General features: G+C 28.5%; 1 protein-coding gene across 1 annotated transcript; it reads right to left on the bottom strand.

Moving 5' to 3' along the window:
- Positions 1 to 5,238: 5,238 nt before the first annotated feature.
- Positions 5,239 to 8,539, bottom strand: LOC110652397 (glycerol-3-phosphate 2-O-acyltransferase 6). The gene is made up of 2 exons (XM_021807979.2): positions 7,778 to 8,539; positions 5,239 to 6,262 (listed from the first exon to the last, which is right to left on the bottom strand). Exons 1-2 carry the CDS (start codon positions 8,399 to 8,401, stop codon positions 5,375 to 5,377), a joined length of 1,512 nt encoding a protein of 503 aa, XP_021663671.2. The 5' UTR covers positions 8,402 to 8,539; the 3' UTR covers positions 5,239 to 5,374.
- Between the last annotated feature and the right edge of the window lie 6,423 nt (positions 8,540 to 14,962).

Genomic DNA, 14,962 nt, shown 5'->3' on the forward strand with positions numbered 1-14,962 from the left:
TGAGTTTTTCCAGGTGGAAAGTATTGGGCAAGAAATACATCAGTGAGCTGCTCCCAATTTGTAATTGAGTTGTGAGGTAAAGAATCAAGCCAATCCAATGCTCTATCTTTCAAAGAGAATGGAAACAATTTTAGCCTTGCTGCATCATCAGATACTCCAGGTTGTTTTTGCATGTCACAAATCATAGCAAACTTCTTCAGATGTGTGTGTGGATTTTCAGAAGGATGACCTCCAAATTGAGAATTTTGAATCATTTGAAGAACTCCAAAATCCATCTTGTAACTATTTGCATCAATCCTTGGTCTTGCTATGCTCTCTCTCAAATCATCAAAACGTGGAAAAGCATGGTCCATCATACTTCCCCTAGGCACGTTTGCATTAACAACTTCTTCTCCGTGGGCTTCATTTTCATTGTTTTGACCATTTCCAGCATTACCAACACCAATTCTAATTCTTTCATCAGCCATGTCTGCTTCAACTTCGGTTTCTCTCAAAGCTTCCTTTCTTTTTCTGGTTTCTTTCTTGTTGGCCTTACAAAATTTCTCAATTTCTGGATTGAACAATAAGGTTGTGTCACTTGAGCTTCTAGCTCTTCTCATAAAAGATTAAAAGTACCTGAAAAAGGACAAACAAACACAAAAAATGAAAAGATAACAAAAATAAAACTATAATCAACTAAAATAATCAAGAATTCAATCTTAAACAAACAACTCCCCGGCAACGGCGCCAAAAACTTGATGTGTCCCAACCGCAAGTGCACGGGTCATTCAAGTAGTATAGAAAAAGATATCATTCCCACGAGGAGTTGTGTTAATGATTGAATTTTTGATGTAAAATAAAATATGTTAAAATTGTATTTTAATCAAATTAATAAAAGAAATTTAGGAATTTGAAGCAGAAGATATGAAAATGCAAAACTAAATTCAAACAATGACTAATTTAATAATTCGCAAAATAAAGAAATTGATAATAATGAAAATTAATAAAATGAGATTAAGCTAAACACTCAAAAGTAAAATTCCAAGCAATAATTGATGAAAGACGATTCTGGAGTTAAGGGTTCATATTTAAGTCATTTTGGGATTTTTCCTAGCTAGCCCAATCCATGAAATTTATGAGTTTAAAGGAGATTAATTCTAAAATCCTTTGAAAACTCTTTCGAGTGAGACAAAGAGTGCCTTAATTAACTTAATCCTACTTTCGTGGAGTTAAAATTAACTAAGACCCATTAGGTTATTTAATCAATCTATTAAAACCCTCTTAACCCTTAGTCTATTTCTAGATCTAAGTTAATTAAGTCCAATTTCTTGATTAACTATCACTTGGTTTTCTCCTTTCGGTGCTTCAACCAAGGATTAAGAACATAACTTAATGGGGCCCTTCATTAAGCATGTGAATAAGCACACAAGAAATGGATTAAACCTCATAAATTCATTAAATTGGGACTAACCCAGCTCAAATCCACAAAAATAACTAAATATTACATCCCTTACTCCAGAATCAAAATGAAACTACTCACTACCCATAATGTCTACAAGATATTCTGAATTTAAATGGAAATAAAACTCTAATCTAAGCTAAGAAATAAAAAACTCAACACTAGAAATGTAGGAAAAGGTAAGAAGAGAAAGAAATCCCAAATCTGGTTGGAAAATGGTGTGGAAAACTAAATGTGACTCTTCAGCTGCCCTTGCTCCTGCTCCTTTCCTCCTTTCTTTCCTCCCCCTTCTTTAAAATGGGAAAATGAGACTATTTATAGCATTTTTCTGACATGGAGCCCTAAAATGGTGTGTTCTAGGAGGAATTATCGAGGAATCTTCACGACTCATTAATGAACTCTTTATGGGATTGCATAAGTGGATGCATAAGTTATGCAGTCCCTTATGCGATTTCGTGATCTGGTTCACTTATGCGCATGACTTGGTGCATAGGCTATGCACAATTGCGTGAAGGTGCATAAGGGAGGCGAGAATGTGCATAAGCTATGCGATCTCCTTATGCACATTTCGGTTGGTTACAGGCATGATTTTTCTCCTTATGCAGATCTGCATAGCTTATGCGGCAAGTTATGCACAATTTGATCAATGCATATTTCAGCTTGAAAACTTGTTTTTGACATCTTTGGCTGTAGAAGTCACTCCTCAATGGCAAAATTTCTCTTCAGTCCTTCAAAAACACCATTTTTCCTACAAAACAAAGTAAAAGATACAAATTAATCCAAAATCGACAATTATGGAAAACTAACTAATTAACTAATGAAATTAGCTAAAAATAACTAATAATAGAATAAAATAGCTATGAAATTAGACCTAAATGACTATGCAAAATGTATGCATCATAGAAGTTGCGAAAATTACAATAGGTAGTTGGCATTACCATTTTAGGTTTTTTAACAAGATGTTGAAGTGCATGCTGTTTTATTTATGCATAGGGTGATTAGACTGCTAAAATGGTTATTTCTTGTTGAGAAATGAAAATAACTTCAATGGGCTTAAGAAAGCCACAAAGATTACATTTAAATTGAATGATTTTCCTTTATATGAATTTACCAGAGGTGTTGCTAGCAAATTACCAAACAGTTCTCTTGCCGTTAGGTATGTCAATGATCTTATTTGAATTTCTACATTATGATATCTCCCTTTCTTTTTTTCCTACATTCTATAATACTATTTAGATTTTCTTAGTATGAATGTGATTTCAAATGTGAAATTGGAATTTTACCAACAATTCTAAACTCTTAGAGTTTCAATTTATGAAATTGAAGTCTGAAATTGCTATAGTTTAAGCAATGAATGTTAAGACAAACTTAGATTTATCTAATAATCTTTCAGAGAATGAAAGTTTATAATTTAAGATTTTGCATAATAAATTATGGCGCAAAATTTTTCAATATTCATAACGGATGATGTGAAGTTTGATTATTGAAATGAATAATTCATCACGTTTTCACATGTTTAAGATCAATTAATTAAACACTCTCATAGCGAAGAAATTGTTGCAACAACTTTTGATTATCAGAACTGTGGTGAGCAGTATTGCATCGTTTTGAATTTTTTTTTTCTTTTTTTCTATATTTTGATAAGATTAATAATTAACATATTTCTTTTAAATTTAAAAATTAATATTTATTTATTATTAACTATTAAAAATTCATTGTATATTTCTAATTTTCCATTTTGTGATTTCTAATATGTGAAATTTTAAATATATAAAATATTTACTGAAACTAATTCACCATATTTAAACTTTTTATGATGAAAATAATATTTAAAATAAATAAAAATATTTTTGTCTATATATATAATTATCTTTATATATAAAAATTAAATTAAATGAATAATGTAAACGCTTGCAATGCATAGACATATTATTAATTTATATTTAAAAAAGAAAATGAATCGAACTAAAGTAATTTTATAAAATGGATAAATTCAACAATAATTTTAATTTTAATTTTAAATAATTCATTTCATACAGTATTTTTTTAATGTCCTTTACATCAATTTTTTTTCTTTTAAATGTGATTGAAACTGAATTGAACTATTAATTTTAATTCAAAACTAAAAGAAAAGATTGAAGCAGATAATTTAAATAACATTCATAGCTGATTTGAACGCAGAAATCGAACATGAGGGACCAGCCCTAAATTTGAACATGGCAGAATCCAATCAGATTTAAAACCTGTGGCCAGGTCTAGCTGGAGATGAGGCTGGAGCAGACGCAGAGACCATTTTATCCCTGAACTTGCATGGTTCCACATCAACTTGACAATGAAAACTCTAGCCAGTTATTGTTCATTCCCCTGTTACTTTGAATTTCCAGGCAAAAATGGCATTTGTCTTTTCTGAAGAATCCCGTGTGACGTCAACACCACTTTCTATTCTTTCAGCTAAACTGGCAGCTTCCTTATTGATTTATACGTTGTCGAATTAAATTCAAGGCCCGCTAGCTAACTACTAACCATTTATACGACTGTTTACTCTGCCAAGCTCTTCCGGATAAGGAAAAAAAAAAAAAAAAATCTCTGCCAAACTTTCAAGACAGCCTAAAAACCAGAGAGTAGACCAGCCGCCGGTAGGTTTGGATTTAACTAAAAGGGTGAACCCGAACTGAAATCGTGAATACTCAAGATTTCAGTTTCATTTGATTTAGGTTTAAATTAACTGGTCAAGAACTTTTTTACAAATTTTTTTAATTTTTCAAATGAGAAAAAGGTTATTTGATTTGGATCATCCAATTTGATTTCAACTCAATTTCGATTCAATTTATTTACTATTTAAGTCAAAAATAAATTTGATTGGTTCTAATTTTGATCAGGTCCTTAACCAGAAGTACAGGAGAGCACTTTTTTTAATTAAAATAAAATAATGCTTAGGCTTATAATTTATTTCAATAATTGAAGGCATATCATTCTGTTAATAAATACAAATTCGAATCTCAATTCTTTCATTCCCTCTATTTAAAATAAATAAATAAAGTGATAAATTCAAATTTTAAATCTCTTTTCTTTCTGTACTTTAATCAGCGCAAAAATGGAACTAATTGGCCTGCATCTATTCAACCTTATTCTGTAATAAATAAGGAGTTATTCTGAAGCTGGCAATATAGGTCTGCAAACTATGGATTACATAAAGTCAAAATGTCGGTGAATTTAAAGGAATTGTGCCTTAACTAATTTTGCAGGCAATGGTCCATGCTGACGCTCCCCCAATAAATTACTTGCAGGACAGATGATATAATGCTAATTAAGATGTACGATATGGCTAGTCGCTTATCATCTCTATCCAGAAAATTCTTAATCAGAGCAGAACCATCTCATTTCATAACACAATATATATAATGAAACTTTCATATAAAATATGTCAGACTCATCAAATTATGTCTTAATTTATAATAAATTAAATGTATTATTGTTATTTTGTGTTGGACGATTGTTTAAAATGCAATGGCATTTATAAGCCAAAAAAACAGCAATGCAATTAACGCAGTTTTACAAACATCCACTCAGCTGAAGCTAGCCTTCATCACATCTCACCAGCCATTAGCTACTATATGGCCCCTACTAAGCTGCCGCGGCTGCCACTAACATCACCATCACCAGGGTTGCCTCCTAATGAAACGCCTTTTAGAGGTGAAAATTAATTACATTTACATGTGAACACATAAATAGCTAGCTAGATTATAAAATATGTAATGTATATAAAAAATAAGAAGCAATATATAATATAGATTAGAAAATTTTAAAAAAAGGTTATTTGATTTATACTGAACATCATTAAGATAAATGTTTATTTTTGTGATAAAGTTTCAAACATATGAAAACAATTAATAAGGAGATAAAGAAATTTGCAAATTTATGCCAATTTCTTCTATCTTAAGCCTTTTCTTTTTCGTTTTCTTTTTCCTTTTTAGATGGAACTCGGCCATCTGTGCCTGCAAGCGCAGCATACTTGTCCTTCCTAGTCAAACTAGTACACTCAAATCCCAGTGTCCCAGCAAGCACCTTCTGTATGTAATTTGCAACTTCAATGGCGGATTTCCCACCTGTGCAAGTGAGCTCCGTGGGCAGCTGATTCAAGAAGGTGATCTCATAAGTTGGCATTGGATTCATGAACACGAAATAAGGATCCAACAATTTGTGCCCTCGAACTGTAGTGCCATGGAAGACTGTTTGTTTTGTATTAATTGCAACAGGCACTATTCTATCTGTAAGTTCAGCAAAAAGAGCACTAAATCTTAAAAGAAATGGCTCTCTACAGGTGGTCCCTTCAGGGCAGATCACCAAGTCACCTTCCTCCAGCAGACGCTTGATATTAGCGGCATCTTTTTCTCTCTCCCTTGATAAAGCAACAGCTTTAATGGGCGAAATTATTTCAGTGAACTTGCTTATGCTATACGTCACACAGCTAATTTTTCTTCTTAGGGCTACTGCAGTCACAACAGGGTCTAAAACAGTACGATGGTTGCAAATGAAGAGAACTCCACTTTGGCCTTTCCTGGGAGGTGGTGGAGGAGTGCCCTTAACCACAACTTTAATTCCCAGGATCTTGTAATTGTACCAGGCAATTCTCTCAGGCAATGGGATATTAAGGTAGACCCTGAGGATTGACAGAATAATTCCAATTGGCATCCATAGAAATGTCAAGAGGGCAACCAGAGGAGTAGGCCTCTGAACTAATCGTCCCTCGTGAAATATCACAGGGCTTAGCAGCTTGTTTCTTGGCAGTGGCTCACACTTGCTTGCTGGCACCATGTATCCTTCCTGCAGTTTACCAAAGAAATTGATATGTCAAAACTAGAAGCAATTATTGATTTCCTCTTCAAATGATATTATTATTAGGGTATAGCATGCATTATTTATTGTATTAATAGATCAAACTAATACAAGCTAATCATTTACTTGTGCATTAAATGAAATGGACCCAGTTCTTGCAATTACCAATCAACTCTAGCCATGCAAAAGGATCGCAGAAGTATAAATATAGCTAATAGTATTTTTCTATATACATAGGCATGCACCAAAATTGTGTGTTCTCGCTTTCTATTACAATAAAAAAATTTTAAGGCCTGCAGTTTCATTTGTGACAGATAATAATAAAATCAAGTTTATTGTCCCCTTTTTGTGTTATATATCTTACTTCATCAATTTTCAGTCTGGCTTATTAAATAATACAATTCCAAGTTCGTATAGAACCTAAACATTGCTTCATGAACAGACAAATTATAAAATGAATATGGTAAAGTAGAAAATTGTAATTTCATGTCCATCAAAATATACTGTGAATCTTTATGTTCATAAATATATAACAGTGTTGCTAAGTGAACCAAAGATGAGCAGAAAATACAACTCATGAATCATGTCTCTTACATGAGGTCCATGATTACAGTTTCATCTGGAATAAAGAGTAGTTTAGACATGATGAATGTATGTGGTTGGACTTTCATGATCAAGTCCAAATTTGTAATCTCACAATTTTAAAAATAATTTAAGTATAATTTGTTTAAAATCCACTAGTGAAAATAAATATTATCTATACAACATTTAATTAAAGGGATAAATTACTATCAAGTTTTTATAGTTTATAAAAATGAACTATTTAGTTCTTATTTTTTAAAACCAATTAAAATATCATTTTATTTTGTAAAATTAAATTCTTCAATCCTTCTGTTGGATTTCTGTAGAAGAAAATATTATTCAACTTGTTTTAGCGTTGATTAGAGAGAGACTAAATAGTATAGATAATTAAAATTATAAGAATTAAATAATATGGATATATAGATAAAATTATAAGTACAAATACTTAATGTTAAAATAAATTGATTAATTTTTTTTTAAACAAAAGGAATAAAAAGTATGATTTTATAAAATACATAAATGATTTGATTAGATCGTAAAAAATAAAGATTAAATAATTAATTTTGACAAACTATAAGGACCTTAGAGTAATTTACACTTAATTAAATCTTAGTTAAGAAATTAATAAAGAAAAACAGGGAAAGCGATAAAAGAGTCCGAAAAAAAGAAGCCGTTAGCAAATTTAAAAAACAAAAGCACATTGGTGGATCGGCGCTCCTAGGACACGAATCAGGGAAGGGTTCATGGAGAAAATAGCGTTGCCATAAACATTCTCACCAAACCCTCAGTAAATGCTGGACTGTATTCGCAGGCTATATCGAGATAAGAAACAGCTCATTAACAAGCTCGAAAAGAAGATATATAAATAAAATAATAATAAAAAAAGAAGATAAAGAAATTACAGTGGTCTTGAGATCTAACCTTGCATATGGACATGAAGTCATGGTCAGTGTCGCGGTCCCCCAGGCCTAAATCAGGCAAATTAGTGCCAAATTCTTTTAAGATGGCGTCTCTTTTATGTTTTCCAACAAGAATTCCAGGTTTCTTGACGAAACCAGTTGCCCTGCCAGATTTTGTAACCTCTAACTCAGTGCCAAGAACCTTGTCAGCACCTAAAAAGGTCTTGACAAATGGCTCGACCATAATCCTAGGATTAGCAGTGACTATGTATCTTTTGCCAAAGGAATTGAACACCCTCCAAGTTTCAGGATGAACATCATCCGCATAGAATCTGGGCAGCACCGACCTCGCAACAAGCTCAACATCTCTTATTTTAAGTCCTGCGAAGGTAATGAACACTAAGGTCTTGATTGCCATTGCCTCCGATACAAACACGTATACAAAATATACAAATGGAACCAATGCTAAAAGGATTAGCGCTCTTAAGATGCTCCCAGCTTCAAGTGCAACAAGCAAGAAGTAGGGAAAAGCACTTGTTGACACAAGAAGGGTGCCATCAAGGTCTGCAGCCACCGTCTGATTTGATCGTCTCTCGGTGCTACATTTCATTACTGGCTCAAAATGTCGATGAGCCCCCATGACCATTTAAGGGAGAGAGAGAGAGATAGAAAGGACGTTTTGTGTTGTGGCTTGTGAGCAGTAGTATTGAGCTATGAAATGAAGAGAGAGGTTATGAGGGGTTTATAAAAGAAGAGGAGAAAGCATGGTCATGAAAATATTATGTGGCTGAGAGAGAAGGGAACTAATAGACTTATATCCATTATTTAAAAAAAAAAAAAAAAATTGCCTATTTTAATTTATGGGTCACTTGGGTTAATGCAATAAGTAAAGGCAAATTAATTTTATTTTATTGTACATATTTTTGACATATAAATTAGGGCAGTTGTGAAGGGGAGTAGTTGGAAGTCCATACCAACACCTACATAACATTCAATTAGCCTACTTTTTAGTTCTTTGGGCGCTGGGCGCTCCTCCTTTTCCCAGCTTAATCAATCCTCTTGCAAATTTTGGCAAAGTTTGTTGTAGCTGGAAATTAAGCTACTTCATTAGCATAACAAGCCAAAGCCAAAGCCAAAGCCAAATTTCAGTTGGCTTCCAGGCATAGCTAAACCGATTTCTTACCTATCTTATCTATCTTACGACGATATCTCAATTTCTCAGGGCAGAAAACTGATAAAAGATTTTCCTACACAACAAAAACACTGTACCTCGTACTTCCAAGTGATTAATTTTTTTTTTCTTTTTGGTACATCAGAAAGTGAATTAGGTTTGGAAATTACAATTGAGAGCCCCATGTAGTTGGTTTTACTTGTTTTAATTACTTTTCTTCATGATTAACACGTCTATTTTCTAAGCAAAAGGGCTACATCTGCTGCTTCTCCTTCAAGCAATAACCACACACACACACACACATATATATATATATATATAACTGTTTAATGCACTTGTATTAAATAGTAATTTGCAACTCGAAATTATTATAGTCATTATTTAAGTTGAAAATTTAATGTTAATTTATTTAATTTTATAAATAAAAATATTTATTAATTCGAAATCTATCTTTTATAAAAGAATTAGAAATTAATTATTATATTTATAATATATGCCATATTTTTATGAAAGTTTATGTTATGATATGATTAATCCAATTATTAACTCAAATGTAAATAAAATAATTATATATATATAGTATTAGATCAGTAAAAAAAAATTGAATGGATAAAAATGTTGTTTAGAATTTTTTTTATAAGTAAATAATTTTTATTATTAAAATCAAGAAAAACGTAGCATAATCATATCCAACTAAATCTAAGCTAACTTGACCTTCCCCATACACTCAACATGTTGTTTAGAAATTACAATGGCAAATCAATATTATAAGTTTGTTGCTCACAGTGTTAAGTTCTTCCAAACTTTTTATTTATTTTACAGAAAATAAATTTAGTTTGTTTATTATGTTCTAATCAATTTTAGTAATTTAAAGAGGTTTGTTTGAACTTTCACCCTTCATAGATTTAATTATAATATATAATTGAAATCATTCACTACTTTATTAAAATTTATTATAAGAAATTAAAAAGAAAGCAGAAATATCAATCCCACATAACATAACATTCAATTGGCCTACTTTTTTAGTTTTTGGGGCGCCGGCCACGCCTCCTTTTCTCAGCTCAATTAATCCTCTTGCAAATTTTGGCAAAGTTTGCGGCTGGAAAATTAAGCTACTTCATCAGCACAAGAAGTCAAAACCAAAGCTTGTGCATTTCGATTTCACTACCGACTTTTTAAAATATCTCATTCGGGCCATAATATGAAATTTTTTGGGGTCAAGTTATAATTCGAATTATTGAAATATTTATCTAAAATTCAAGTTATATAAGTAATAAATTAATATCATTATAATAAATTGTCGGAATGGCAAATACAATTAAAAATAGATTATGCCCATTTCTAATTTGCAAAGAGTTGCAGGAACCAAATTTATGCATTAAATTTGGCAATGGATTACGAACAAATCTTGGAAATGAATAATAATGTGTTACTAATTTTAGTACCAAAAAATTAGAGCTAAACAACTCTATTTCTAGTTTCATTGATAAAATATTTACTTTACAATTTAGAAACGGAATCGATTTATTTTTTAATTAATTTATAAATAAATTTTAAAATTTATTTTTAAATAGTAAAATTTGAAGAAAAATATCTAAAATTTAGAAATGGACTCCAAATTTATACTTAAAGTTCTTTTCTAAACCATAAAGCTTGAAAAAATTACAAAATTTATAAACGGATTCCAAAACCCATTTATAAATTATAAACGAAACTTGCAAGAAAGTTTCAAAATTTAGAAACAGACTCTAAAATTCATTTCATTTTTAAACTATAAAGTATGAAAATTATGGAGGAAAATAAAAAGTATTTTTTTCATGTAAATTTAGAAATAAACTCTGAATCTATTTCAAAATTTAGAAAATGATTTAAGTCTAAATTATGAACCTTAAAAACTATGAAGGAAAACATCTCTTTTTTTAATTTAGTAATAGACGTGAAAATTCATATACAATAAAAACAGACCTTTAGCGACAAATTGATGGAACCACATTAAATCATCACTAATAATACAAATAAGTGATGGATCCATCATTAAAACCTTTTAGCGATAAGGTTTTTAACAAAAAATACAATTCATTACTTATCTATAAGTAATTAAAAAATTAATTTTTAGCAATGGATTTTAATGCGTTACGAAAAACTATACCGGAAAAGTATTAGCCATGAATCGGTAAATTTTTTTTGTTGCTAATTAATATTATTAGCTAGGGAATTTTAATTCATTCTAAGAATTATGATTTTTATCTGAATATTACATTTTAAATTTAAAAACAAATTCAAAAATGTGTTTCTAATTTGTGAAAGGAAAAGTTTCTTTTTTTTTTCTGCTTATTCTTAACGAATTTTAAAATCTATTTTTAATTTGCGACCTTCTCTTCTCTCATTTCAATCATTCAACCATTTTCTTTTATTTTCTTCATTTTATCTTTCATTCTAATTTTTTCATTAATTTTTTTCCATTTCATTTTCTCTCATTTCACTCTTTATTCCATTTTCTTTCATTCCCTTCTTCATTTTCTTCCATTTATATTTCATTTCTTTTTCTCTTATCTTTTTTTTAACTCTCTCTTTTATTTTAATTTTATTATTACTTTATTTTTTTAGTAATTTTTTATTATAATATATTAATGGTAATTTTAGTATTAATTTCATACTAGTAAATTTTTCTAAGTGTTTTTATAGTGATTTTACTATTAATTTTAATAAACAATATTTTCATTAGTTACTTATTTTTTTAATTAATTTTTGTTATAATATGTATATAGTAATTTTTTGCTTAATTTAATTTTTTTTAGTATAAAATTAGTAATGTTTACTAACTTTTATTAGTAATCTGTTTTTTTAGTTGCTCTATAATTATTTTTTGATAGCACTTTATTTTTTATTAGTAGTTTTTAAAATTAACATTTATTATTTTAATTTTTAATTAAAAATATTTTATTTGTTATTTCTTTTTAGTAATTTTTATTATAATATATATATAGTAGATTTTTTGTTAATTTACTTTTATTAGAGTAATTTTTTTATCATTTTTTAGTGCTAATTTATTTTAGGAGAAATTTATGAATAGTATTTTAATATTTTATTTTTATTAGTAATTTATTATTTTATTCAAAATTTAATTTTTTAAATGGTTTAAAATAAACAATTTTTTTTTTACCTTCTAGAAATTAACATCCATTTTTAATTGGAAATAGAAACGAAATACTTTTCTAAACGTAATTTATTTTTCAAAATCTTCTTTTCAATTAAAAATATATTACGGTTTCTATATAAATTAGCATTCCTAATGCTAATAATAGATTTTATTCATATTTTTTAATTTATTTAGAACTCTAAAATATTATTTTTATTTAATCTAGGTCTTTAGATATGATTTCTATTTAAATTAAAATTTTTTTAATTTATTCCTACCTAAATTAGGATTTAAAATTTTATAAATACCTATTGTATTTTCATTATGTACAAGTTTTTAAATTTATTCAATGAAATTTCTTATTTATAAAACTATCTTTAATTTATTTTACCTTTAGATTTTGGATTGAATCTTATTTATTTTCAATGATTTGATCAGATATCGATCATTTTTTGCGCTACATGCTGCATTAAATTCAATTAAGTCCAAAAAGAAAATTTTTTTTTTACTATTTAAATAAATATTAAAAAATATTATTAAAATACCAATGACCTTTACTGAGTCATTTTCAAGACTGTAAATATAGAGTTTAAATTCTAATTGGAGCTAATTATAAAAAAAAATGTAATAATAATAATAATAACAATAAGTGTTAATTGATTCAGCTAAATCTGTTCGGTTAACTTAATTTCTCTTAGGATTGAGTTTTCTGTTTTGGAATTGGATAATATTCAATTTGTTGATTTTGTCCGTAAACCCTTAATTGTATTATTAATTATATTTAGTGGTGGTAAATGAATCAAATTTGGCGAATTTTAATTTGTCATTTCGAATATCAATTTTTTTAGAACGAATTCTAATTAGATCAATTAAGCTTAAATGCTTCGATTTCGGGATAATTCATAAGAGCCCTTAATTTTATGAATTATTCAAGTTTATATTATTTTAGGTTTTGTATGCATTTAAATGTGTTACAGGATAGTTTAAATCGGATCAGAAGTTCTAGTTCCATTGACAGATTAGATAAAATTTATCAAATCACTGTAATAGTATTTCTAATTCCAAAATCAAACCACAAGAATTATGGACATGGATGATAAATTTTATTTAACCAATACTTGAATATATAGAAAGGAGAAATAGATTCTGTAAAAATATAAATTTATATTGTGGTTTTCATCGGCCATAAAGTGAAAAAGATAAGAAATTTGGGATAGTAATGGATAAAATATTTATGGATATCTTATCTGATAAAATTATAATAAAATATTTTAGATATTATATAATTGGATTTGGAATGAGTTTGGGTTTAATAAATAATATATACTTGTGTCTGATTTAGATTTTACATATTAGATATGAATATTAATAAAGTATAAAATATATGTTTTTATAATAATACTTACAAATTTTATATATATTATATTTTAAATAAGTAGAATTTAAATATTTTATAAAATTATTAAATTTTTAAAATGTAAATTATTAATAGAAAAATAATTTTATGTAAATTATGAATTAAAATATATAAAACTAAACAGATAATAATAATCAAGTTTACAACGAATTTAAATAATTAAATATAAATTTTAATTGAATTTAGATGAACTTAATATAAAAAATTAATCAAATTCAAATATAATAATTTTTCGCAGGTAACTTAATCGTTCCCAACGAGGGATGGATAACAAAATTAATTAGAACAGCAGAGTATTGAGGTTTAGAACTGTAAAAGAAAGGAGATAGAGCTGGAGATGGAGATGGAGCTGGCGGAGAGCCAAATATATATTTGATATTAAATTGAATTAATTAATGCAATATCTAACCAAATGGACGCTTTAATTCGAGAGCTTTCAAGGAAAACCAAATTCCAATTCCAATGTTCCTTTCTCTAAATTTCTCTTCCATATTTCATTCATGTCAACGAGCCTTCCCATCAACCATATAAGCAATAATAGTTTTCTTTAAATAATCAAATCTTGGGAAATTACCATGTGGATTTCATTTTTACTATCCACTCTGTTTTTTGTTGCTGTGGTTAGGAACTTTAATTTGACTCTCTTGAATTTCATTTCTATTTTCTGCGTTGATTTGTTGGCGTTGTTTTTGTGTGTACATTTCAATGCTTAATTAATTCATTTTGCATAATTGTTGTTCTTAACTGAATTTCATCAATTACGTACCATGCATGATTTTTAGTTTTCCTTTCAATTCAATGTGGTGGAAAAGCCATGGCTAAGTCATTATTGTAAGCAGATAATATCAAAGAACAGCAGGGAACTTCTTTATGATATTGTTGGAAAAATTAAAACTTTATGGATTAATAATTACAGAAAATTCATAAATAATTGCTTTAAAAATTTATCAGATAATAGCTTTAACCATAAAATTCTATAAAAATTTAGTTTTTTATTATCTTCTATCCACAGTCATAGATAGAAAATTAGAAGAAACTTTACGTTTTCTTTTCAACAAAGTTTTTTAATGGCACAATTAATTAATTTTAAGATTAATTAATTAATCTTGTATCAAAGTAAGCCACAAGAACATGTTTTTAAGATTGCAAAATTAATTAATTTTAATGGCAGATATGCTTAAAAAAAAAAAAAAAAAAATACTAATGTTGGAAAACTACAGCTCAATGAATCTTAACCAATAAATATATACAACCATGTATAATCATGCTTGAATCACTAGTTGAAACATAATCACATTAAAGACGAATTAATATTTTCGTAGCCTAAGAGTAATTACCTGCTTTGTAAACAACTTATAAAGAATTACTAGAAGAAATTTTTATAGAGAGGAAGAACATTCAAATAACAATTTGGAGAACAAAGCTTCACAGAAAATTGCTTATTTTGCGTTGATTTTCTTGACTTATGGTTACTGAGAGA

Source organism: Hevea brasiliensis, chromosome 3 (assembly GCF_030052815.1).
Source record: "Hevea brasiliensis isolate MT/VB/25A 57/8 chromosome 3, ASM3005281v1, whole genome shotgun sequence".
Taxonomy (NCBI): domain Eukaryota; kingdom Viridiplantae; phylum Streptophyta; class Magnoliopsida; order Malpighiales; family Euphorbiaceae; genus Hevea; species Hevea brasiliensis.

What these genes read in the sequence shown, in the direction of transcription:
- LOC110652397 (XM_021807979.2), bottom strand. Translation starts at nt 8,401, where the DNA reads ATGGTCATGGGGGCTCATCGACATTTTGAGCCAGTAATGAAATGTAGC. An exon ending in ACTTCATGTCCATATGCAAG is followed by an intron (nt 6,263 to 7,777) that starts GTTAGATCTCAA and finishes GGTAAACTGCAG; the next exon opens with GAAGGATACATGGTGCCAGC.